Below are 27,492 nucleotides of genomic sequence, written 5' to 3'. Positions count from 1 at the left end.
AAACAGCAAGAGAGCATCTGAAACTGAGCCAATCAGAGATAGAAATGTGCCCTGTTTAGCAGCAGCCTAGAGAGGAGGGAGTCAGGGACTGAGCAGGGTCACGTTTGAGGCAGACAGTGAGAGAGAGCCTCCAATGAACCCATGAAGATGCCCTGATGCAGATACAGTTGCCAGGAAGGAGCCAGGGTGGCCATACCTATAAGGAATTTAATAAAAACAAACAACTATCGGAATCAAATGATTTCTATTCGATGGTGGCAAACCCCAGATTGCCAAAATGAAATGGTAAAAACACTACCATCAGAACAAAAACATTGATGGTTAGTAACCATCAGACTCTGATGGCCATCCCTACGCTGAACCTGCAGGCGGACTTACGGCTACGATCCTCCACCATGAAGTGCTCCCTCTCCAGCATGATCCTGCTCAGTCTCATGCTTTCAGTGAACAGAGGCACCTCACATGGATATCGGCGCTGTTCTCTGATTGGGGCACCACGTCTAGGATGCCCAGGAAATACAGGGTACATTGGGCAAAGAGGACATTGCTCATCGCAATGTTCGGCACCTGTGCATGGAGGTTGCGGAAATTTGCACAGGTTCCCCGGGTACATGCTGCTGATAATGGTTACGTTGGCTGCAATACAAATCTCTGGTTCATGATTCCCCTGTCCTTCCCAGCACATCCCAGTGGCTGGCCCCCAGCCAGCTGCAGGGCAGTAACAGTGTGGGTTGTGGTGAGACACAGGGGGTTATGGTGAGCTGCTGAGGTCTGTGGTGTGATTCAGGGGGCTGTGGTGAGAAGCAGGGGCCTGTGATTAGATGTAAGGGGCTGTGGTAAAATGCAGGGGTCTGTGGTGAGATGCAGGGGACTGCAGTGACATGGCATAGGTTGTTATGAGATGCTAGGGGCTGTGCTGAGATGCAGGGGACAGTGGTGACATGGCATAGGTTGTTATGAGATGCAGGGGGCTGTGCTGAGATGCAGGGGACAGTGGTGACATGGCATAGGTTGTTATGAGATGCTAGGGGCTGTGGTGAGATGCAGGGGACAGTGGTGACATGGCATAGGTTGTTATGAGATGCAGGGGGCTGTGCTGAGATGCAGGGGACTGTAGTGACATGGCATAGGTTGTTATGAGATGCAGGGGGCTGTGGTGAGATGCAGGGGACAGTGGTGACATGGCATAGGTTGTTATGAGATGCAGGGGGCTGTGCTGAGATGCAGGGGACAGTGGTGACATGGCATAGGTTGTTATGAGATGCTAGGGGCTGTGGTGAGATGCAGGGGACAGTGGTGACATGGCATAGGTTGTTATGAGATGCTAGGGGCTGTGGTGAGATGCAGGGGACAGTGGTGACATGGCATAGGTTGTTATGAGATGCAGGGGGGCTGTGCTGAGATGCAGGGGACTGTAGTGACATGGCATAGGTTGTTATGAGATGCAGGGGGCTGTGGTGAGATGCAGGGGACAGTGGTGACATGGCATAGGTTGTTATGAGATGCAGGGGGCTGTGGTGAGATGCAGGGGACTGTAGTGACATGGCATAGGTTGTTATGAGATGCTAGGGGCTGTGGTGAGATGCAGGGGACAGTGGTGACATGGCATAGGTTGTTATGAGATGCAGGGGGCTGTGCTGAGATGCAGGGGACTGTAGTGACATGGCATAGGTTGTTATGAGATGCTAGGGGCTGTGCTGAGATGCAGGGGACAGTGGTGACATGGCATAGGTTGTTATGAGATGCAGGGGGCTGTGGCGAGATGGAATTGCTCCCATGTGAAGCCAGGGTGGGTTGCTAGTGATTAATAAATTACATACATGTTTATTCATGCAGAATAGTTTCAGAAATAGAATAGAAGGAGTAACGCAGAAATCCAGGACGGGGGCCTTAGGAACTTCTGCTGAGTGGGAATTCACAATAAAGAGGTATGGTGTCACCAGTGCGTAGATGCTCCCCAAGGAATGGACATTGATTATTGGACACCATTTCTTTTTATGGATACCCAACTCCTTTGTTCCCCCTCAAACAAACAGGTTTTACCTGTCAAACTAGCAAGGCCTAAGATCAATAGGGGACCTCTGGGTCTTCCAATACAGGGTCACCTAGTCAAGCTAGCAGGCTTATATACAGAGAAGTTACAGTATCCCTTCTGGCGTAGTGATATATGACTAGATTATCCATATGCCAGGCAATATTTGGGCTTCACAGATCTGCAAAGGTATAGAACTGTTCTCTGTGCCCAGAACCTGTGATCTGTATCTTCATTTGGCTTCAGAAGATTTGTCACCTTTTGTATTTGTCTCTTGTGTGGAGGCTGTAAGAAAGGAAGGATCCAATACACAGGACCTCATGCTGTGAGGGCTACACAGCTCTCTGTGCTCTAAGAGAGGAGAGATAAGGAGATCTGAGACACAAACCTCTCCTTCAGGGGTCAGGCTGTGTAGATAAACAAATAGTCCTGACACAAACTAGTCCTAGGATTTGAAAGCTGTGCTGGCCGTGACCCTGCCCTTTTTTCTCACATTTGTCATTTAATTTTTTCAGATACAATGTTTCACACAAGTAGCAACTGATAATACACACACACACACACACACACACACACACACACTCACTCAGTTTCCTGTATAGCGCAGCAAATTCCGTTGCACTTTACAGTTTGAATCAATGTTAACGTTTTACTGGGTCGTAAAAGACCTACATACAAGACATACATACAAGACCTACATAAGGGTAAGAGGGCCCTGCTCGCAAGCTTACAATCTATAGGGAAATAGGTGTTGATACACAAGGATAGGTGCTACATATTGCAGATTGGTCCAGCCGGTGACCGTTTGGGGGTGATGACGGGGGGGTCGGCAAAACATTTGAACGCTGTTATAGGGGCGTGCATAAATTAGCCACTGCGATGGCATACGCAGCTCGTGTACTCACTGTGTGCGATGAGGTTAGCAAAGTCTGGCCCTGATTCAGAGCCGGACGCTCTGACAGAGCGCTCGCTCTTAATCGGGGCCGTCCCTCTTAATTTTTAGAGTGGCCTCCAGGCCGCTCGTATAGCTGTGGGCTTGCGACGAGACTCTTGTGGTAGGGTCTTGTTGCCGCAAGCCCTGGAGTGCTTTTAGCTCTCAGAGCCGAGAGCACTCCCACTGACATCACTTGTGATGTCAGTGGGACCGGCCCCTGACGGTAGGCGTTCCCATGGGACAGCACGCCCCCTTTGTATCGAGACCCGGAGCGACGGCTTGCTCGTCGCTATCCGGGTCTCGCGCATGTGCACGACTGAGCCCCCTCCGTCGTGCGCATGCGCAATGGGCCAACATCGATCCGCTTGCGCTCGCGAGCGGGTCTGAATCAGGCCCTCCGATCTGTTGTAGTTGTGTGTGAGGCTCCGATGGTACTCTACCGATGGTTTCGCAGACTTGCCATGTATTACGGATGTGAGTAAAGGGAAGAGGGCGTCCTTGGGCTGCAATGGCATTGTGATTGCAAAAATTTGCATGTTTTTGCAGTGGGTCTGCGTGCGTAATCGCAGCTGCGATCGCAATAGCGATCCGTAATGAGCCTAAATGCTCATATTACCATACGTATAGGTATTGCCAAATGTAATGCATTAACTTATAGAAAGTCACATTATGCATATAAATAACCATGCATCTCACCTCATTAATACTGGGTTACACTGCTGCACTCTGGTGTGGCTTTATTTGTGTTACTGTGCAGCAATGTGGGTAGTTCTGTGGGTCACTGCTAATATAATGGTGCATACACACAGTCAGACCAGACAACGATAAAGATATCGCTGTATGATCGTGCTGGATGATCAGTATCGAACACCCAGCACAGCACCAACCCCTAAACGAGATTGCAGGTTCCTATAGTAACCTGGTCGATATCGACCAGGTTGGACTGCATGCATGGGCGATGGTGGTTATCGACCCTCCGTGCCCGCGCATCGTTTGGGGGTTGGAAGGGGCTAAAAAGTGGACAATATAAACGATCTAACAATAAACGATATCGCTTATACCGTCCTACAAAATCTGACCGTGTGTATGCACCATAAGTCTGTTGCATGTCACTTGTGTAGCATGTGTCACTTATTACAGCCTCCCAATTTGGAACACGCTGCACATAACACTTATCGGTGCAGCTATTACCGCATCTACAAGCATTGGTCTCTAGAAACTGGCGAGCCCAGCGCCACGGTTTTACCGGTGACCATGCTTGATTGATGGAGGCTTGGATATTTCTATGTGCTGGATTAGTGCAGGGAAGGATAAAGTGCATAGTTGATAATCTGGCGGGGACGGATGCAGCATTGTACAGAGGAAAATTCAGGTAGATTAATTCAGGGAAGGAGGAAATGCCCAGGGACCAATAATGGGAACGGAGCAGAGCTGTGCATGGCTATAGCACAGGTACAGGTAAGGCTTTCTCATGCTGTACTGTGTATGTATTATGTGCCTGTGAGCTTTAGATTAGGATTTCACATAACAAGCATCAGCGGACAAATCGCATGGTCCTTTAGAGAATGATAATGTTGTTGTTCCCTGCTGTCTGGTGGTGGAAATAATGCCCCTTTCAGACATAGGCCAAAACCCCTGGTTTTTCCCTGTGCACACGCATCGACTTGGGTCTTGGCTGCTTCTGCACAGAAACTACCCAGGTTGGAGTCCCGGGTCTGCCGCCCTGCAATCGACCAGGGTTATTTCCGGGATTTGCAACCTGGGTCAGTGCCCTGGTTTATGTCTGAAAGGCATAACCCGGGTCTTGATGACCCAGGTCATGACTAAAAGGACCTGATTGGTGGGCACAGTAGCTTTTGGAGATGACATTGTCTCCAGGCGTCCACTGTTAGACGGAAGACCCGGGTCCGGTGTGAAGGATGACTACTCTGGAATAACCAGAGATGGTCACCCAGGTGTGAAAGTGGGTAAGAACTGGAATCCTGGCCACAACCAGTGTTCAGTGTTTAGGGTTCCGAGCCGGGTTAAAGCTGGGGTTTACTGTATGTCTATAAGGGGTACAAAGCAATTTTTTGGGCAGAATTTAAGAGCTGCTCTGAGTGGAAGGGAAGACTATACAGGGAGAAGGAGAGGAAATGGAGCGGGGGGTGCTTCTAGGATAGGACTCTAATTGAAGCAAATACCTTTTATAGATTAATATGGAGAATATAGATATAAAAAGTGACTTGGATTAACTCTAGAGTTCACATACAGCATCATGTGTTACTGTGAGCTAAATCTGAGGGCATTACATTGTTATCTGTACACTCTGGGATATCAGAACTGGAGACCCTGGTACATGGCTGTACAGACACACGGGCCCGATCTAAGGTCATGTAGCATTCCCAGATATCCTGATCTTTCATTCAAGAACCTTTTTTCTCTCCAAGGTTCTTTCTCAGCCAGTAAAACATCTAATTTAACCCTTTCAGTTTAGAATGCTGATTGCACGTTTCCTCTGCAAACTGTCTATTACAGTACTGTGCCTTTGACTGAAAGCAATGCTTTGCACCGTCCCCTTACCTACATGTACTATGACGCTCCCTGATGCTGCTGCAGAAAGGGACCTGGCCTGCCTGTTACAGACTGTTATAGGGCCAGTAATCTGGGTAAATAGATAAATGGTGGCGCCAATAGCCTTTCCCGTACCAAAGAGGTACACCAAATACATATATAATATAACTATTTAATTGCAATAAAAAGAACCAATGGTTTTAAAAACACAATTTTTTTCATTTGGTAAAAGGACTATAATCATCCTGTACTGATATCCTATAATATGCATAACCATCATTAAAAAGCTAAATTCTCAAAAAATTATAATTCAGTGATACAAACAATAAATTATAAATGGCCACGATCGCCTAATTCCGCATGCAGAAAAAAATTAATGAAACTAAAATAAAAAACTGAAAAACCAATTCGTAAAACGTCTTCCACAAGTACAAATATACATCAGCTGTATACTCCACAATTATGTGATTGAGAGGCTCCGGTTGTCTCTATTATGTTCCTTGCTCTCTAGCTCGGGAGGGAAGGTGGGTGGACCCTTTCATGGGGCTCCTTACCGCGCGGTTCTTGACCGGCACGTCTTTTATGCTGGACCTATGGTCTACAGCAGGGGTCTTCAAACTTGGCCCTCCAGATGCTGTGAAACTACACATCCCAGCATGCACTGCACATAGTTTTAGCATGCTGTTATATCAAAAAGGTGGCAGTGCATGCTGGGATGTGTAGTTCCACAGCAGCTGGAGGGCCAAGTTTGAAGACCCCTGGTCTACAGTCTTGTGAGCAGTCAAATGGGTGGTGGAAGTCAATATGTCTGTATGAGTTGCTGTGGCGGTGTCCCGCACGGTTGAGCATGCATATAACTTACCTGAAGAAGGCCACGAGCCGAAACGCGTTGGAGACAAACCACACCTGAGCTACCACCTCCACCTCCCACCAAGAACACGGCCACCCCGACTACCCTTATTGGCACTGTGACCGGAGTCACCCCCCCCCCCCTCGCGCTCACACACGCGCATCCCAACGCAGCACGGATCTCGACTATTCTCACATCGCCTCTGCACTCTGGCCGACAGGAGAACCGCTGGTACAGCTAATCGGCGATGGACGCCGGGTCCAGTTGTTGTTCCTGCGGTCGGCAGGCTGCTGTGCCTTTGGAGTTAGCCGGTTACCAGCTCACTAAGTAAGGGTTGCCGCTCACAAGTTTGTCCACTCACCTAATGGGTACGGCCAGCAGTATGTGCCGGCTTACAGTCCCGGACTCTGAATAATATCCATGGATAGTAACCACGGGGCAGGCAGGCAGGCACAAGACTGAGTCCAATAGCTGGTATAAATGCCGGTATAGATGTCGGGAAGATGGTTACGGCAATATTCCACATGATTTGTATAGCTCCCTAATAGCAACAGAAGTGCAGACTAAAGGCCTGATTCAGCAAGGAACGCACGGATGCAGACGCACGCAATCTGTCAATGTTTTTTTTCTCTGCGTATGCATCGCAGTGCGTGTGCGCAAACCGGCCAGTGCGATGTAGTATGCGTACGCTGGGAGTCCGCAGCCACAGGGACGAGTGATTGACAGGAAGTGCCGTTTGTGGGTGGTGACGGGGGAGTGGTCGGGCAAACGCAGGCGTGCATAATTAAGCCCTTGCGGAAGCGGACGCAGCCTGAGGTCTAGTTGCACACAGGAAGTCTCGCTATGTCTGCGGGAGGGTCAGGTCAACCACTATTGTGCGTATGGATCCGATGGTTCTTGATGTTACCGATGTTGCCACTGTCTTGCCAGGTATAGAGGACGCAAGTAAAGGGAAGTGGGTGGTATTATGTAGTGCTGGGTGTCTGCTTATTCCGCTGCGAGCGTTTGCTCATTCCTTGCTGAATCAGGCCCTAAATCCAGGGACACCCATAACGCGTTTCTTTCTCTCTGAGATAATGATGGTATTGCACCTTATATGATAACAGGGCCTGATTCAGCAAGGAACGCAAAGGAGAGAATGCACGCACCCGTCCGCTGCGAGAATATGCTAATCAATGCATACGCACGGAGACAGCAGCACAAGATGCAGACGCCCAGCCCCAAACTAAGCCGCCCATCTCCCTTTACTCAAAGCCTGATCAGTACGCAAGATAGCGTAAACATCAGTAACATCGAGAACCATCGACCACATTTGCATATTAGTGGTTGACCAGATCTCGCGCAGGATCTTGGCAACTTCCTGTGCACGGAGTCTCATCACTGCGTCCGTCGCCGAACTGGCTTAATTATGGACACCCCTAAAACTGCTTCCCAACCCACAGGCACACCTGCGTTCGTCCAACACCCGACCCGTCACCATCCACAAACGTCACTTCCTGCCAAGCAATGTCGGAAGGCATCTGCGTACACGCTGCATGTAGTCTTGCTTATGCTTACCCAATCGCACTGGTTAGTTCGCGCATGCGCAGTGTGATGCATGCGCAGTACAAAAACATCGGCCAAGTGCGTGCGTTCTCTCCTTTGCGTTGCTTGCTGAATCAGGCCCACAGTACAGGATGATTATAGTCCTTTTAACAAATGAGATAATAGTTTCTTTTAAAGCATTTGTACTTTTTATTGCTATTAAATATATTGTTATATTATATTTGTATTTGGTGTATCTCTTTGGTCCGGGAAAGGCCATTGGCGCTACCATTTATCTATTTACCCTTGAGGCTTTTAGGTGTGGCGGACCCCTAGGATAGATGCCAGCCACCACTGTGTTTTGGAGGGCGCCCTTCAATTTCTGTGCTCCATTAATCTGGGTTCTTCCTATACAGGGAATTGCTCTTTACTGTTGATTCAATTGGCAGTGATTCCAGTATTTGTTATACCAGCAGCAGCGCCACATATACCCACCCCAATATCGTTCTGGAGCAAGCACCACTGAAGGCGCACAACGTAACCGGGTTACTTTCTGACACACACAGCACCATTCAGATACAGCGGCATCCGCACCCAGTACAGTTGTGTATATTGCAATACAAGCTGAACATGAAAATGTTCCTACTATTCTGCCTCCCCTCTGTAGCTCCCCATTAGATGCTTATTTTTGCATTAAACATCATTAGGACACAGCGTTAGTGCAATCTGAGACCATCCCCAAATACATTTTACTGCTTATGTTTATGTGCATTAGCAGTGACCATCGGGGCCTAGGATTGTTACAGGGGGATATGGGTTATGGTGGAGGCACCACTCCCCTCTGCAAAATCATGGGCCTGCCGGAGATGGATTATTGGTAGGGAAACTGTTTAATCCTGGCACGTGTGGGCACATGCCTTAAGCCGCATGTGAGGTTGTGGGGATGGGGTGCGCACGGGACAATAGCAAAATATTTAATCCCCCTCCTTTTTGTAACTGAACATGTTCTTTATACACAGTCTTTTTATTTCACTGCATTGTTAAGCTGGGTACACACGGCTATACAGACTTGCCGATCGGCCGCTCAGTGTGGGTTCCCTGACATCACAACTGGGCGGGCATTTGATTTGCGACCCAGTTGAGCTGTCGGTCACCGGCGGTCCTTACAGCTTGTGTACAGGCGATCGGCAGATATTTCGTCCATCTGAAGTGCTGCAGAGCAGGTGCGATCTATGTCTGTGAACGTCGTTATGAAATATTGGGGTACACACCCGCTGACGTGCTCATGCCATATGTAGGCCGTTGTGTGCCCAGCTTTAGTTTAGAAGCTACTTGGTTGCTATGGGCAACTTCTGTACTTTATCCCCCTCCAAGGTTTTCTACATTTCCCCTGTAGCCTGATCTTGGCTCCTGATTGGCTGTAATACTCCCTGTCGGCAAAACTATTAACATGTCCTTGTTTGTTTCATTTGACTCTTCTTAAGCTATGTTTTGGGACAATTAATTCCAAGACCTAAACTGTGTTTGTTTTCCTTTGTCACACAGTCGACCCAGTTGGCTTCTGGCTTTCTCATTCCAATGAAGAAAGGAGACTGAACTGCAACTTAATGAAAACCTACGTGCTGTGGAAGGTCCTGATGGATAAAGGTGGCCATGTGAGAAAATGTGAGCAGCCTTGGTGAGTTGCCCCGCTTCCATCTGCTGCAGCTCCTAGAATTATCAGACGAGTTGTTGAGTGTGTGACGTATGTGTCTATAATTCATAGATTTCAAATAGTCCTGTTGCCTGCAGACAGCTGAAGTGGGCATTGTGTGGGGTGAACTAGTTCACAGGTTATTAATAGACAGCGCACTCACGATCTTTGGCCCCACCCACAAAATGGCTGCCTTCATTAGGTGGATCGTAAACTCCTTTTAAATGCAGCCTGGGGAGCTTATCATTTTTATGTGGCTTGTGATGCCCTCCTTTAAGAGAATGCTTATCCCATGGAATGTAACGGCCATTAGGCTTACGTATGCTTCAGTAAACGTGAGAAAGCTGGCAGTGTGATGAGGGCATAGTAAGTGGTCATGGTTTTTTAACACTCATAAAAAAAAAAAAGGAAAAAGACCTGCGCGAATAGAAATGTTGATGTGATTTGTATGTTCTAGGTCCGGGCAGAGCTTCGATATGAGCATTGAGGAGTTAAACTTCATTGAGCTATTAGAGGATCTTGCCGACCTGGCTCAGAAAGTAGCGGTAAGTTGCCCGGCAACATTTGGCTGCCTTAGTGTATTTCTAGCATTTCCTCTATGCTATGCGTCTTCTACTTCCATGTAATCCCTTCCATATTCTATAATATATTTTCTATGACATTTCTATTCTTCCACATGTGTGAGCCTTTAAGCAAATGCCTTCATTATTTGGTTTGAAATTCAAAAAAGATTGGAAAAAAAAAAAAAAAATTGTCCCTCTGTTGTTACAATAAAAATATATAAAAGTAATGTCGTCGTTGGCTTTTTATTATTTAGTGTACTGCACATTTATGCAAAAATAATACTTTTTTTCTTTTTTAAATGGAGGCTGCCACACCCATGAGACAGGATAGTCCGTCCGGGCGTAGTGCAGGCTGGGCCCTTAGGGTATTGGGTGTGTGGTTTCATGATTGTTTTCCTATACAGGCCCCATAATAAAGACCCCCCCCCCCCCCCATCCTCTCACGTTCCCTTCAGTGTTAATAGATTTTCATCATTAAGGGTTAACCGTCTTGCCTAATCAAGATTCTCTTGGCCATTTGTGACGTACTGTTGCGCGGTCGGGATCCGCCTTGCGGTTAATTTTATACTGTTGACTATCTTCATGCCTGTTACTCCCCATACATTCGCTGCATTCCTCGGTGCTAGAGTAAGCGGAGAACATTTATGAGGTTCGGTTCCTTTTTAAATCTTGTTGAAAAACCTGTTCTGCTACAATCCTTAACACTGTGTTGTTCTTTTAGAACCAACGTCGTTTTATTGAGGGAATATTAAGAATAGGACATAAAATGGATAGAGTAAGTAATATTTTCATGCTGAAGACCATTATTTTTCCTTTTTATATGCTTATCAATGTATTTATGATATGATGATGTCTGGCTTGTATAAACCTGTATCTCCACAAATAGCCGCTTTTATAATTCAGTGTTTTATCGCAAACGCTGCAGAGTCATCGATTTTATTTTTGTTTTCCCCCTGTACGGTAGCAATGAATGAACAGTAACATAGGTGGGGACCACGGGGTTAATAAACCATGTCAGCCATAACCCACACCCCAAGAGCAGTGCTGGTTTAACAATAGGGCTGCTGGGGAGGGAGCCTAGGTGTTCCCATATGGAATTGGCGGTTCGATTCCCGGCAGCCCGACATCAGCAGAGTTCCGAGCAGCGGAAGCCCGACAGCGCTGGAAATCCTGTTCATGGATAGGTAAGTATCTACTAACTAACCCTAACCCTCCTTAGGGGTGCCTAACCCTAACTTCCCCCCCAAGTGCCTAACCCTAACCACCCCCTTCCCCGCTGCCTAAACCTAAGTCCCCCGGGTTGGTGCCTAATCCTAAGTCCCCCCTGGGGGTGCCTAACCCTCCCCCTAGCCTAACCCTAACCCTCCCGGGGGGGGGGGGTGCCTAACCCTAAGTCGTCCCCCACCCCCCGGGAGCCCTAAACCTAATCCCTCCCCCCCCCCCCCCCCCCCCCCCGAGGCTGTCCGCTCACGGCACCCGGCATCACTACGATCGGGTTGCCGGGCGCCGGTCTCCCGGCGTCAGGGAAATGCCGGGCGTCTACATCTAGACGCCCGGCATTTCACCCTTGCCGGGATATGACAGTCGGGAAGCCGGCTGCCAGTATTTAGGCAGTCGGCTTCCCGATTGCATACCTTCCATATAGCTACATCACCAGCGTGGGGGGGCACTGTGATATATGCTAACTGGGGTTTCTATGTGGCATAACGAGAACTGGGGGCACTACAGCGTGTTTAACACATTTGTGGCGCTGGGAGTATTTGCACATTATACTTGTTATTGGTAGGAGTCTTGTTTTCTTTTTTTTTATAGCATGTCTATATGCTACACATTTTTAGAAGTTAGCTAAGCAAAATTAAAGGTTGGCGGAGTATATATTTTTAGAGTGCTTGAGAGAATTAACAAGTACCCAGCCACAACATAGTTCAAATTTGGGGCATAGATGTGATACAGATGTGATCTGTCAATGGAATGCTCAGGCAGGCGGTGGCATGAGATTTTATGCATAGCCGCATCCCTAATTTTATGGCTTTTATTTTATCATTCTTATGTTATAATTCTGTGTTATACTCTCTACTGTAATTTGTCAACTAAACACACACAAAAGTACTTATAAATCAATTTTTGTTTTTTTATTTTTAAATTATTGAAAATACGGTGGAATTAAAGATGAGATTACGTAGACAAGACCATGTCTAGATATATATTTTTTTCTCATTGCAGAAATTCTGCACTGCCTTTGACAGAATTTAATATATTAAAATATACAGCGCCTTGCAACAGTATTCACCCCCCTTTGCATTTTTCATGTTTTGTTGCCTCAAAACCTGGAATTAAAATGGATTGTATGAAGGTGTGCATCATTTCATTCACAGGTCATGCCTACAAGTGTGACGTTGTGGTTTTTTTTTTTTTTTATATTGTGAATCAAACAACATTTAGGGCAACATAACAGAAAACTTCAGCGTGCATAACTATTCACCCCCCATACAGTCAGCACTTTTGTCAAGCCACCTTTTGCGGCAATTACAGCTGCAAGTCGCTTTGGATAAGTCTCTATGAGCTTGCCACATCTTGCCCCTGGGATTTTTGCCCATTCCTCAAGGCAAAACTGCTCCAGCTTCTTCATGTTGGATGGTTTCCGCTTGTGAACAGAAATCTTCAAGTCTGACCACAGATTCCCAATTGGATTGAGATCTAGGCTTTGACTAGGCCATTCCAACACATTTAAATGTTTCCCCTTAAACCAGTCAAGTGTTGCTTTAGCAGTATGCTTCGGGTCATTGTCCTGTTGGAAGGTGAACCTCCGTCACAGTCTCAAATCACAGGCAGACTGAAACAGGTTTTGCTCAAGAATATCCCTATATTTCGCACCATCCATCTTTCCCTCGACTCAAATCAGTTTCCCAGTCCCTGCTGCTGAAAAACATCCCCAAAGCATGATGCTGCCACCACCATGTTTCACTGTGGGGATAATGATCTTGAGGTGATGGGATGTGTTGGGTTTGCACCAGACATAGTATTTTTCTTGGTGGCTGAAAAGTTACATTTTAGTCTCATCTGACCAGAGCAGCTTCCTCCATACATTTGGGGAGTCGCCCATATTCCTTTTGGCAAACTCAAATCGTGTCTTCTTATTTTTATCACTAAGTAATGTCTTTTTTCTTGCCACTCTTCAATAAAGCCCAGCTCTATGGATTGTACAGCTTATTGTGGTCACATGCACAGATACACCAGTCTCTGCTGTGGAACTCTGCAGCTCCTTCAGGGTTACCTTTGGTCTCTGTGATGCCTCTCTGATTAATGCCCTCCTTGCCCGGTCTGTGAGTTTTGGTGGGCGGCCCTCTCTTGGCAGGTTTGTTGTGGTACCATGTTCTTTCCATTTGATGATGATGGATTTGATGGTGCTTCGGGGGATCATCAAAGACTTGTTTTTTTGTTTTTTATAACCCAACCGAGAATTGTACTTCTCAACAACGTTGTCCCTGACTTGTTTGGAGAGCTCCTTGGTCCTCATGGTATGATGCCTCTTGCTTAGTGGTGTTGCAGCCTCTGGGGCCTTACAGAAAAGGTGTGTTTATACTGACAGATCATGTGACACTTAGATTCACCCAGGTGGACTTCATTTCACTAATTGTGACTTCTGAAGGTAATTGGTTGCACCAGAACTTGAGGGGCTTCATAGCAAAGGGGGTGATTACATATGCACATGCCAATTTTCAGAATCTTATTTATAAAGATTCATATATATATATATATATATATATATATATATATATATATATATATATTTTTTTTTTTTTATTTTTTTTTTTTTTTCCCCTCATTTCACTTCAGCAAATTAGATTATTTGATGCAGATCCATCACATAAAATTAAGATACAAAAAAATAAATTACAGGTTGTAATGTAACAAAAATGGTAAAAAGCCAAGGGGGTGGGTACTTTTGCAAGGCACTGTATAGAAAGCTGACCTGCATGTTCCGAATGACTGGTGGTTGCTACAACTGCACCATACACATATTGGCAGAAAAATGCAAAGTGATTTAATCCTCATTCTGTTACGTGATAGGCGCGCTCGTACATTTGGGAACTGTCAGTGCGACACAACATCGACAGTGTGACTGATGTGGGACTTTGGAACTGCTTGATAGCTGTGTTAATCCTGTTTCTGTTTTCTTTCAGCCTAGACATAAAGTGATACCAGAAGCCATGAACTGGGTACAGTCCACTAGAGACCAAAATGTCTATAAAAAGCTGGAGTCGCAGGAAAGTCTACGTAATCAAGCTCTACATACTTTCTTTACAGAGTGTAAGTTAGGAAACATGATTTCAGTCGGGCTTATAGTATATGCTGTACACAAGGGGTGGGCAGACTTTTGGACTCTGTGATATGCTTACAAAGCTAATAACCTTTCGTGATCTACCAAGCCTGAAAAAAGGGGGCGTGATCTGGGCAGGAAGGGGCGTGAGGTCTTTCCTGCCAAATTCACACATAGTATCCCCAATTCAAATTACACCACCCAGTAACACAATCTTATTTGCACTACATTGCACATAGTGCCCTTATTCATGTTATGACACACAGTAGTGCCCCTTATTCACTTTATGACACACAGTAGTGCCCCCTTATTCACAATGCCCACAGTAGTAGTGCCCCTTATTCACAATGCCCACAGTAGTAGTGCCCCTTATACACAATGCCCACAGTAGTAGTGCCCCTTATACACAATGCCCACAGTAGTAGTGCCCCTTATACACAATGCCCACAGTAGTAGTGCCCCTTATACACAATGCCCACAGTAGTAGTGCCCCTTATACACAATGCCCACAGTAGTAGTGCCCCTTATACACAATGCCCTTCAGTAGTAGTGCCCCTTATGCGCTGCCACAGTAGTAGTGCCCCTTATACACAATGCCCACAGTAGTAGTGCCCCTTATACACAATGCCCTCCAGTAGTAGTGCCCCTTATGCGCTGCTACAGTAGTAGTGCCCCTTATGCGCTGCTACAGTAGTAGTGCCCCTTATACACAATGCCCTCCAGTAGTAGTGCCCCTTATACACAATGCCCTCCAGTAGTAGTGCCCCTTACACATAGACGCACAACACTATACTTTTTGCCATCCTACTGCTACTCCCGCTCAGCACTATGGGAGAGATGTCATGACGTCTATCTTTTCACCCACTGCGGAAGGCGGTGCTCAGGAGTAAGCTCCCGGCTGCTGCAGGGAAGGACCTGCCAGGTGCCCGCTGGTAACAAAGTCTCATCGGGCACCTGGCAAATGGAGTAGGCAGTGGCTCCTCCCTGCAGCGCTGGCTAAGCACATTGCACCGGCCCTGGATGCAGCAGCCATAAGAATCTGCCAGACTCTTATTGGCTGCTCCCAGGTGTACACCATGATTGATGCTTTGGTCACACCTGCTGTACACATATCTCTGTAGGTGTGATTCTGAGTTGGATGTATTTGTGGCTGCTCTTCCGTTAAGCTAGCGGCAGGCTACTTCCTTTTTCTGCCGGTCCCTTTCTTGGGCGCATGCGCGGTATGATAAAATGTGCAAGATGCTCCGCATTTCCCCTGGCACCTGACTCAGAATTCGGCCCTGTGTGTCTGGCCATGCACTTACTCAGGCCTTCTCCTTTTTTGTTTCCCCCTCTCCATAGATGCTTTTTTTCTGACCAGGATGGGAACGGAGTGCAGAACATTAGTTGATAAGGTCAAACTCCTTGCGTGTCCTAGGTGTGATGAGGTACGGAGATATTACAAAGTGTCCCCAGACTTTCATTTAGCATTTACCTCAACTAATGGCCAATGAAGAAATGAAAATGTCTATTACTCCTCTTTGTGTTGCTGTATTGTTGTACTGCAGCGTTGGAGCCAGTCAGCTGTTTATTAGGGTTACGTTAGGGAACAGTATCCATGATGACCATGTCCATTTATAAGCAGTAAGGGGTCTGTTTTATTATCCTGCGATGAGATGGATGTTTGGGGAAATAAATTCAGTTTAGGGTACACGCCAGAGAAACCCTTAACCCAACTACTGGCACTTACCACCATCACTGTAGACTTCTGCCACGATGGTGGTATTAGGCAATGTATTAAGATGTGGTGACTATTGGATTTATCACAATCCTTTTCCTCACTGGTAGGCTGCATTTTCATGAATATTGTGAATGAACCCACAGTATGACTTCTTCCACTAAATCCATCTCCTTTTCATGTACAATCTGCTATTCTTACTGTGTATTTCACAAACAAAATGGCAGCCTACTTATTTTTCTCTAGAGAACTAAGCAAAATAAGCTGACGTGGCTTTGAAATGTGCATGAGGAAAACGAATATGTATGTATATTAATATCTGTACTCCAGATTCAGTGCCCCCTTTTTTTTTTTTTTTTGTGCATCCTCCCCACCATATTTAAGAGAGTCCATAAAAAACCTTTGACAAAATATATAGATTTTCATGGGAATGGGTATGCATGGCCGGCGGACGGGATGCCAACGGTCAGAAGACCAACTGTCATCCCGATCTGCAAAATCCCGACAAGGGCTGGTAAATTTAAGTTGCCCTCAGTGGTGTCTAATCCTAATCTCCCCCCCCAGTGGTACCTAATCCTAATCCCCCTGTGGGTGCCTAACAATAACTGCCCCTTCCCGCACCCTAAACCTTACCCTCCTGGGGTGGTGCCTAACCCTAACCTCCCCCTAGTGATGTCTAATTAACCCTCCCCGGTCCGTGCCTAACCCTAACCAACCCTGGGAGATCCCTAATCAACCCCCCCCCCCCCACCCCTGGGCTAATGCTATACCTGAGCCGAATACTTACCCTCGGGATGCCGGCGGTCGGGATGCCGACGTCTGTATCTTCATCCTCTTCGGGATAGAGGCGTCCGCATCTTCATCCTCGCCTGGGAATCCGGCGCCGGTATATCGACGTCTACCATCCCGTCCGCCGGCATCGTGACTCTGTATCCCATTTTCATCTATGAAGCTGCATACACACACAACAATTTTGTTACCAACGATTTTATGAACGATTTTCTGTCAGATTTTTTTAAAGTGTAATGAACGATTTTTTTGAACTACAAACTATTTTTGTAACTTCCCTTAATGAAAATCGTTCAGTTGGTCAGTCAGCATGAACTACAAGCGGGAACGCGCATGAACGATAATCGTTCATCGTTATAACTCAGAAACTGAACGATTTTTTTCAACGAATGAACGATAACTACGTAGTTCTAGTTAAATCGTTCAAAATATTGTTCGTGTGTATGCTCCTTGAGCATTGTATTCTGCCAAAGTTATAGCTTAAACTATTATTTTTTTATATTCCAGATTGCCGAAGAAAGTAAGCTTCGAGGCAAAGTCTCATTTGATAGTAAGCTGTACAGCTATGCAGTTGATGAGTATTCCAAAGCAGTACAATATAGGTAACTGTCTTCCTCTGGGGGGTATTTTTTTTTTTTCTTGTATAAATAAATTCTCGCAGGCAAAACTTTGGAAACCTTTGCTGTGGTCACAGTTTTTCAAAGCAGGAATTGGAAAAAATAAAAATGGTAGAAAAATAAAATTTCTACTCCCGTTCAGTCTGTTTTTGTGTGTGTGTGTGTGTTTCTAGTCTGTGTGCGTTGGCACTGCTTAGTCACTTTGCCGAGCGCCTGTCTCCCTGAATCCTCTGTACAGTCTCTTCCTGGTCACCGGTTACTAGTAACCCGACACCAGATGACTCTGTTTCTCTAATCTAACCCGTTTGGTGAACTGTGCAGGAAATCATTCTGTAGGAGTTTCCGATTTTGTCACACTGCCCTGCGTTTTCTCTCCTTCTAGCCCCGATAACCATTTCCTATTCAGCAACCGAGCTCTCTGCTTTATCCGCATCGGGAAATATGAGTAAGTAAATGTTCAAAGCTAACGCTTATCAGAGATGAGACTGTTTGTGATCATTGGGGGGAAGGTCGTGAATATTGTACAATTGTTTTTATGCTGCTTTTACGGTTGGATCTGAAGCTGAACTGGTGATTCCTATATTCATTAAAGAATTAAAATTGTGGGCAAAGCCCGTCCCACCAGGGCACGAGCGCTAGTTGTCTTATATAAACTGGCTACTAATCACACTGGCAGATGTGTGTGTAAGGCCCACATACATAAAATATTTCACATTCTGGGCGGAATGTAACGGTTTACGTGGTCCGGATCTCCCGTCTAAAGTGACAGGAGATGGCGGGCCGCTAATCAGTTGCTGCCGTTTTTTTGCCCCGACCAAAGTGCTGGGTGCGACCGCGATAAGTGATGCTTGGGCGCCCAAACAGGTCACTTTTAGCACATTTCAGCCCGCACCCCGCTGGGCCTGCGAGCTGAAATGGAGCGCTGGCAGCTGAGCGCGCCCGACAGGAGCAACAATTGAATAGCTCCGTCGGGCGCGAAGGGGGGTAGAAACAATTGAATTCTGCCCACTGTTTGCATTTGTTGCAGAGCACAATGTACTATTCTGCGCTTATTTTCTCCACACGCCGGCTGACTGTGGCCCTTTGCTGAATTAACTGACAGGAAGTCTGAGGTGCACAGGAAAATATCTCCCCTCACTATCACCCCGCAATCGCTGTATAGAACATAGGTGGCAGCGTTGTTACAATATGAATTTATGACTAAAAAGGCTCAAGTAATAAGTAACTCTGTAAACTTTGCTCTGATTACAATCCAGACAGATATAGCTGTTGGCTTTGCACATTGTTGCATAACTGCATGTTGCACAAGTTTTACTTTATGGCAAGTTACTCCTGCCTGCCTCCTGGACCAAATGTTGCCCTCCTTCCTCCCTCCCCCCTTCATTAAAACTTTACTTGTGGTTGGCAAACCTTAAATAACTGTGTCTAGTTGACTTTGCAACTAGCAGGTGTTTCCCCCATTCCCTTTACCAGCGCCTGTGGGGTAGATGTACTAAGCCTTGTAGAGAGAGATAAAGTATCAACTAATCAGCTCCCAACTGTCATTTTTCAAAAATAGCTTGTAACATGGCAGTTAGGAGCTGATTGGTCGGTGCTTTATCTCTCTCCAAGGCTTAGAACATCTGCCCCCCAGTGTCCGTATGCTTCTACCAGTAGAATGTTGGCTGTTTCTTCTCTCTCATAATGGAAGGAATGGTCAGCAGGACATAAGATTGTGTCGATGGGTCATCCAATGATTACATTTATATAATTACCGTTGTTCGATGTGTTATAGGAAAGCACTGAGTGACGGGAAGAAAGCCGTTATACTCCGAAACAATTGGCCGAAGGTAGGTATCATCAGTGGCTATGGTATTATTTTCAATTATTATTTGTGTGTTAGGGTAAATTGATGCCTAAAGTGGCGTCTCATCCATCTCCAAACATAAATGTCTTTCTTTTTTTTTTCTTGATTTTCCATTCACCTGTACAGCTGGTCTCAAACCCCTCTTCCCCTTAACAAGCAACTTTGGGGCTCATTTATCAACAAGTTTTATAATACGCAACAAATTTTAAAACTCGTTACATATGACGATGGTGTTCCAGCCAGTCGTCTCCCAACTGTCATCTGTTGATGACAGTTGGAAGTCGATTGGCTGGAGCACCATCATCATACGCAACGAGTTTTAAAACTTGTTGCGTATGATAACTCATTGATAAATGATAAGTGGTGCACTGGACTGATATATAGGTATTACTTTCCCACGCTCCATTGACACAATCTCTCGCTGGGCAGCCCTTCAGTTGGTCAGCTGTCCAATGTGTGCAGTTATAGCATTCATAATTATCATAGTGGCTGTCCCTAACTATGAGGAGAAAATGGTGTTGGTAGTGTTTATTGTATATACCAGTGTAGCAAGTTTAAGCAAACACTCTGGTTTAAAGTATACATTATGTGGAAAGGACCTAGGACGCATATATGGCGGATATTGTTCCTTATGTAGCTAAATGTAGTTATAGTTAACCATAACTATAAGTACTGTGTAAGTAAAACACCCTGGCTGAGTTTCTGGGTGCATTAAAGACGCCTTCTCCACATAATTTTGTTAATTTATATGGCTGTGTATAATATAAACTAAGCCAGCCAAGAAATGTGCATGCTTTATGGATACAATACGATTAGCTAAGATGCGTTTCTCCAGTTATTATTAGGTGGGCATATGGATGTATTGCAATAAATCATGCTGGAAAATGACATATTGGAAGCTGGGCTTGATGACCCAATTCCTCATTGGGGTGCGCAGTAAAAGTGAGCAAAGTTGCTCTACAGAAATTCCTTGCTAAGTGCTCAAGCCGCACATTGCTTGGAATTAAACTGGCCCCATTTTGTAAAAACAAAGGTACAGATAATGGAAGTGTGTGTGTGTGTGTATATCTATTTCGACTCGACTGTGGTAGTGGTTGACACTTGCATTCACACGGGAAGCAACACACCTTAAGGTGCGTACACACTTGCCGATATTCTGGACCACTGCACGATAACGATATCGCTATCGTTCAGTCGTTCGCTATATCGGGCAAATTGCAAAAACAATGAACGGCCGTCTGATTTCGTGGCCAATATTGGCCGATCTGACGCCAGATTTAGCCAACGTCTCTGAAAAAACTGGAGAAAACTTTGTCTCCTGCATAGGGCATGTAAAATCGGCGATAATTTGCCGATGCAGTAATATCGCCAGTAATTGAATCCGACACTATGACGGAAAGGTATATTTCCTCTTCACATCACTTCCATCTACAGAAATTGAAGTGAGGGCGGAAGTGCGGTTCCCTGCCCATACAATTCACTAAAAAAATAAAGTTGTCCCTACGTTTCGGGCTCGGTGGCTCGCTACAAGATATTCCCCTTCTATTTCCACATGGGTGGTAGGGAATGACGTTGGACAGTAGCTGATGACGTCAGGGTACAAAAACTGAAGGGGAGCTATCCACTTATCTATGACTAGCAGCCACTGGTATTTTTTTTGGGGGGGGGGCGGGGACTTCCATTTTACTGGGGCCATTTAAGAGTTATTGGACTTCAACAAAATGGCCGCCGCCCGTCTACCCTAGCCACGCTAGTGAGGACACTTTTCTATTCAGGTAATGTCTCCTGGGGGTTCAATACAGACAGGTGGTGACTGTCAGATCCTCCCACCTCTGTACAGTAGAACATTATTACAGATACAGAGTCTGACCGGCCATTCTCCCGCCATCACTCTGCCAATGGGAAGCGAGAGGCGGGGTTACAAGTCAGTTTTGCGGTCTCTGTCCTCCGCCCCGTGTCGCGGTGTGACCGGTCCCCGCCGGCAGGTGACATCGGGGGTGTCTGTGACCCGCGCAGTCAGACATGGTTCCCGCCCCGGCTCCACATGTGGCGCCCACCAGCAGCTCCCCTGCCCGGCTTGCCGCATGCCCCTGCGGCCTCCCGCAATGTAGCCTCACTCCCCGGCTCTGTGACCAGCTCGGGAGAATGACCAGGAAGAGGAGGGGGAAGGTGTGTACGGTTACCCCTCCCCCGCCCATGGGTGGGCACCTTCCTCTCCTGTCCCACCTACCCTTGCCCCATATTTATCATGTGCACCTAATGTAACAGATCCATCACCAGCATGGCAGTGCTCCTATACACCTTCATAGTCACCAAGTGCACCTAGGGTATAGTAATAATACCACCCTCGGGTATCTGTGTGTGTGTATATGTATGTATGCACGCGCGTGTGTGTGTGTGTGTATATATGTATATATATATATATATATATATATATATATATATATATATATATATATATATATATATATATTCCAATATTCAGCGGCACTAGGGCTCTTAAATAATCAAATTCTTTATTGCTCCACCAAGCAATAAAGAATTTGATTATTTAAGACCTCTAGTGCCGCTGAATATTGGGACTATTTTAAAATTTTTGCAGAGGGCACGGAGGCAACGTGTTTATCATTTGGAGTAGTGCCGGACCAGTTGGGATCTTTATGTGTGTGTGTGTGTATATGTCTGAGTGTATGCATTCGGTATGATTCACCGCCATGCCCGGCGGTTCAAATCCCGGCACAGTCAGCCTAATGAATCTAATTCTACCCCCTAACCCTAACCCTCCTTTAGGGTGCCTAAACGTAGCCCTCCCTCCCCCTTGCCTAACCCTAACCTCCCGGGGGGGTGCCTAACCCTAAGTCTCTCTCCCCCCCGCGGCTGTCTGTGCCCTGCATCACTTCGATCGGGGCGCCGGTCTCCCGGCATCAGTAAAATGACAGGCGTCTAGATTTAGACGCCTGTTATTTAACCCTCGCCGGGATTAAGTAGATGGGAAGCCGGCTGTCGGCATTGCGATGGTGGCCGGCTTCCGAAACGTATACTGTGTGTATGTGTGTATATATATATATATGTATATGTGTGTGTGTGTGTGTGTGTGTGTGTGTGTGTGTATATATATATATATATATATATATATATATATATATATATATATATATATATATATATATATAATATTTATTTATTTTTATAGGGTGAAGGAGCCGCGCCTTCAGTGTACCAGTTTTTACAGCAGGAGTTTTAGACTAAGTCCACAAGGTCCACACAAACAGTATGTCCTTGCAGTGTCTTCGTGTAAATCTAAAAAAAACAAAGAAACGAAACAAACATAGTGTAGTCTGAAACTATATATATATATATATATATATATATATATATATATATATACACGTTCGGTATGTGCTGACGTGCAAAAGTAGTGACATTAACACAATAATAATAGCCGTTGGAAACACTCCACTCGTGTTAAAAGACAAAGCTCCAGCACCCTGAATATATAAAATAGCCTTGTACCAGCTGTTACTTGTCTTATATGAGGGTAACAGGTATCTTTCTTTCAATCCTTTTCTAGGTCCGGGGACTTGCCACACGCTCCATCTCCTGTGACAACTATCTTCAGCTGCCGGTCCTGGCTCTACTCGGAGTCAGACATGGCAAGTCCCTGGACCTAGAAAAGGATTGAAAGAAAGATACCTGTTACCCTCATATAAGACAAGTAACAGCTGGTACAAGGCTATTTTATATATTCAGGGTGCTGGAGCTTTGTCTTTTAACACGAGTGGAATGTTTCCAACACACGGCTATTATTATTGTGTTAATGTCACTACTTTTGCACGTCACCACATACTGAACGTAATATATAGTTTCAGACTACACTGTTTGTTTTGTTTCTTTGTTTTTTTTTGAGATTTACATTGTGGGATTTACACGGGGACACTGCAAGGACATACTGTTTGTTTGGACCTTATGGACTTGGTCTAAAACTCCTGCTGTAAAAACTGGTATACTGAAGGCGCCGCTCCTTCACCCTATTTATTTATATTACTCTGGTGATTTTTTGAATAGATCACACATTGGAAGGCGCGGCAGCCACCTTAAATAGGGAGTGTTTTTGAGACATTTTATGTGGTTCACTTTAATTCACTATGTCTTTTGATTTTATCACATGTATTGTTTGAGCTTTGTGCGCCACTTATACCAATTTATATCATAAAGACCCGACAGTGAACATCCCAACGGGTTGGGAAGTAGTCGAACAGGATCCCATGTTTTGTACCTCTTTTTGCACTGTTTCTATACATGTGCTCTAAGGTGGTGGGGACCCTTTGTGGTGTGTGTATGTATATATAATATATATATATATATATATATATATATATATATATATCTCACAAAAAGGCTGCGGCACTCAGACTAATAGCATATTAAATATATTAAATGGTGTCACATAGAGCAAACCAACGTTTTGGAGCGTTGAGCCCCTTTGTCAAGGTGTGTCACACCTTGTGATTATATATATATATATATATGTATATATATATATATATATATATATATAATATATATATGAGACACACACACACGTGTGGCACTCAGGACTAAATAGACGTACAACACTCAAAAGAGTTTACAGCGTTTCAATCATTTATATGATTTTCGTCAAATGATTGAAACGTTGTAAACTCTTTTGAGTGTTGTACATTTTTGTATGTCTATTTAGTCCGGAGTGCCGCACTTGTGTCTTTATATTTACTATTTTGTGTGGAGGCACCGGGTACAGTTATTTTCTTATGTGAGTGCCGGACCATTGTGGCTAAATATATATCGGCACCATCTGTTATTTTGTACACAGGAGTCTGTTCACCAGCACAAGCTATTTGGCTGGTGCAGTGTTTGTAGGGTAAGATAAGACACTGTCCAGATAGACAGACAGTGAATAGGTCGACACCAGATGGTCAGCAGAGACAAATGGTTGACACAAAAATGGCTGATGTTTGTGTTTTTTTTTTTTCCCTAACATTTTTAGTGTTAGGCAGTTGGGGGAGGGTTAGGCTGCCGGAGGGGACGGTTAGGATTAGGCACTAGGGGGAGGGTTAAGATTAGGGTTAAATTACAAAAAAACCCAAAAAACAACAGTTTGTCCATGTCAACCTATTGACTGTCGTCCTTTTTTATTGTGCATCTTTTATACCACACCCAGACAAAACGATAGTAATCGGGCACAGGTGCTGTCTTGTGTAAGACCTGCAGGGAGAGGAACACAGGTAAGTATATAGTTTCTACTTCAGGGTCCATAGGGGGTCCACAGGGTTGACCTTGGGGTATAGCTGGATCTGGATCCACGGGCACCACGCAGTTAAAGCTTTAGCTGCTCCCAGGATGCTCTTGGGTCCATCCTCCTCTTTTAAAAAAAAAAAAAAAAGCCTGTTAGTTTTTTATTATTTAACAGGGGCTCTTCAGCGTGGCAGCGAAATGCTGTCTGTACAGATGCCCATGCTGCCGTTCTTACTCCCCACTGGCGCCGCGATGCCAGTATCGCACTGGGGATCGCGGCAGGAGGCCAGAGTCCGTACTGGCCGGACTCTGGGGACCTCCCTGGACTGCTGCCGGAGTCGCCGGGTAGAAGGTAAGCTTACTCTAACTCTTACTCTAAATGCAGTCCTTTGCCCCCGGTTCTAGGGCACAGGCCGGGGGCTGCTAGCGGTGGCGGCGGGCTCCCCTTCCATCGGAGGAATACCCCGTCAGTCCACTAGACCACCGGGGTTATTTAGTGGCAAGCGGGATGCCGGCAACCCGGGGGTTAATAGCTAGCCAAGGGAGGATGCCTTCCCTGTTTAGCGGCTCCTCAGCTCAGCGCGCCTTTCAGCACGTAGCCTGGCGTTGCTGAGCTGCAGATTACTCGGCCACTCCTCCTCTGATGTCTCTGGGGGCCATTTTCTCTGTGGCAGCGCAGATCTCTCAGGGAGCACGCGGACCGGTCCCACTGTGTACCTCTCCCCCGACAAGGACAGTGTACACAGCGCTATAGCCCTCCCAGACACTGAATCTGGGCAGGTTGATTGTAGTGGAATAGTGCAGTGAGTATATCTTCGCTGCATGGTATGTGACTTTTGCTAGTGCTGCCTGTCTGTGCTTTTTTTTCTACTTACTGTTAGCCTATACCTATCCCTTTACTTCTCCTACAAGCCCTACAGGTGTGTGGGGGAGGGGCGTTTCTACAGACCTCACCTATATAAATCACGTACTTGTGAGGTCCGTCACATACAGTTGTATGCTACACAGTACCATATTGTGGGCTGTTGTTCAGCACACTGGTGAGTGCGCTTGATTCTGCTCTGTTGCCAGATATATTTATTTATATAATATATTTTGTCATGTCGGATGAGGAGATTGAGCACTCCGTGGCTCCGGTGTTGGTCTCCTGCGGACGCTGTTCTGCAGGAGTGGATAGGGAGGATTTGTCACAGGATGGCCTGTGTAGACGGTGCCAGGTGGTTCCTGGCCCATCAAAACCTCCTATGACGCAGGAACCACCATGGGCGACGTTTTCTCAGGTGCTGGTGTCTATTGCGGACTCTGTCGGTCCCGACTGCTGTCCCTACTAGGGCGTTGCCCCAGCCGGCCGTCCCCCATTCCCCGGGTGTCCCACAATTATTGCGGAGCCCCCCCGGGTCTCAGTCTGTTGGTCCTTATGCGGGGTTACCTATGTATATACAGGCTTCCCCTGTGACGCAGCAGTCTGTGGTGATCTTCCAGGACCCTGGGCGGGTCCTCCACCCTGGGGGTGGATGTGCTCTCCAACTCAGTACAAAATTTGGCGGCCGCGTCTTTGGCTTTTCAGTCAATGTTGCAGAATGACATGCCTTCTAGGCCGTCAAAACGCACACTAATGGCGCAGGCGGCGCATTTATCGGACTCTGAGGTGTCCTCAGATGATGGGGAGGTTCATGATGACACTGACTCGGACACATTGGTCCAGAAGGTGGATATCAAGTCGTCCATTAATGTGCGAGCACTGGTTAGGGCGGTGCGAGCCATTTTCCTAATAGAGGATGAGGCACCAGCTCCTAAGTCGAAGTATACTAGTTTAAAAAAAACTAAGGTTGCTTCTGCGGTGTTTCCCCTGTCTGATCAGTTGACGGATCATACGGCGGTGGCGTGGCAGGCGCCCAGTAAGAGATTCCTACCACAGAAGCGGTTGGCTTCTAATTACCCTTTTCCTGTGGCACATTGTAAAAAATGGGAAACTCCACCAGCGGTGGATTCCCATGTCACCTGTTTAATAAGGAGCGCTACTTTGCCATTACCGTCTATATCCTCGCTGGAGGATCCCACGGACAGAAAAGTTGAGACTTGCTTAAAGTCCATTTACTCCCTCTCAGGGGAGTGGCCCGACCGTCCATGGCCTTCTCCTGGGTGGCCAAGGCCATTGAGGGTTGGGCCAACTCATTAGAGGGTACCTTTCTGGACGATGCTCCGGATGTCCAGAAGGCGTTGTTAGGTCAGATGAGAGACGCTGCTTCCTACATTGGAGAAGCCTCTTTGGATGCTAGTCTGCTGACCTCTTGAGTATCGGCTGCAGCAGCGTCTGCCCGCCGATCCTTCTGGCTGAGGTTCTGGAGAGCGGACTCCGATTCAAAGAAAGGCCTGGAGGCCTTACCTTTCAATGGAGAATTGCTATTTGGTCCGGACTTGGACAAAATAGTGGATACCCTGGCTAAATCCAAGTCAGCTTTCCTCCCTTCAGCAGCAATGCCTGCCAAGGTCCGGAGCTCGGCCTTTCGTTCCTTTTGGGTTCAGGGTAAGGCAAAAGGTCAGTCATTCCAGAGGCAGTCGGCGGCTAAGACCGTCTCTAAACCCAAGAAGCAAGCCTGGAGTGCTCGGCGCCCTTCTTCCAAGCAGGAGGATAAACCTGCTGCCTGATGGGACGGGCCTCCCTCTGGTGGACCTCAGAGTGGGAGGCCGACTTCTCCAATTCGCCCAGTGTTGGCACAATACCACCACGGCTGCCTGGGTTCGAGAAGTAGTCTCTCAGGGGTACGCCCTGTCTTTT

General features: G+C 46.3%; 1 protein-coding gene across 2 annotated transcripts in view; it reads left to right on the top strand.

Annotated features, from left to right (window-relative positions):
* The window catches only part of TTC3 (tetratricopeptide repeat domain 3), a 165,029-nt gene that overhangs the window by 20,913 nt on the left and 116,624 nt on the right, over nt 1-27,492 (top strand). For both annotated transcript variants that reach the window (XM_088443152.1, XM_088443151.1), the window contains exons 4-11: nt 9,439-9,571; nt 10,044-10,131; nt 10,871-10,924; nt 14,334-14,460; nt 15,812-15,897; nt 17,484-17,578; nt 17,976-18,038; nt 19,368-19,422. In XM_088443152.1, the coding sequence (XP_088299278.1) occupies nt 9,439-9,571; nt 10,044-10,131; nt 10,871-10,924; nt 14,334-14,460; nt 15,812-15,897; nt 17,484-17,578; nt 17,976-18,038; nt 19,368-19,422 (701 nt within the window). The remainder of the gene's footprint in view (nt 1-9,438; nt 9,572-10,043; nt 10,132-10,870; nt 10,925-14,333; nt 14,461-15,811; nt 15,898-17,483; nt 17,579-17,975; nt 18,039-19,367; nt 19,423-27,492) is intronic.

This window comes from Taudactylus pleione, unplaced genomic scaffold (genome assembly GCF_031769625.1).
Source record: "Taudactylus pleione unplaced genomic scaffold, aTauple2 ptg000327l, whole genome shotgun sequence".
Lineage (NCBI taxonomy): Eukaryota > Metazoa > Chordata > Amphibia > Anura > Myobatrachidae > Taudactylus > Taudactylus pleione.
Note: the sequence above shows the minus strand (reverse complement) of the source record. Positions and strands in the feature narration are given on the sequence as shown.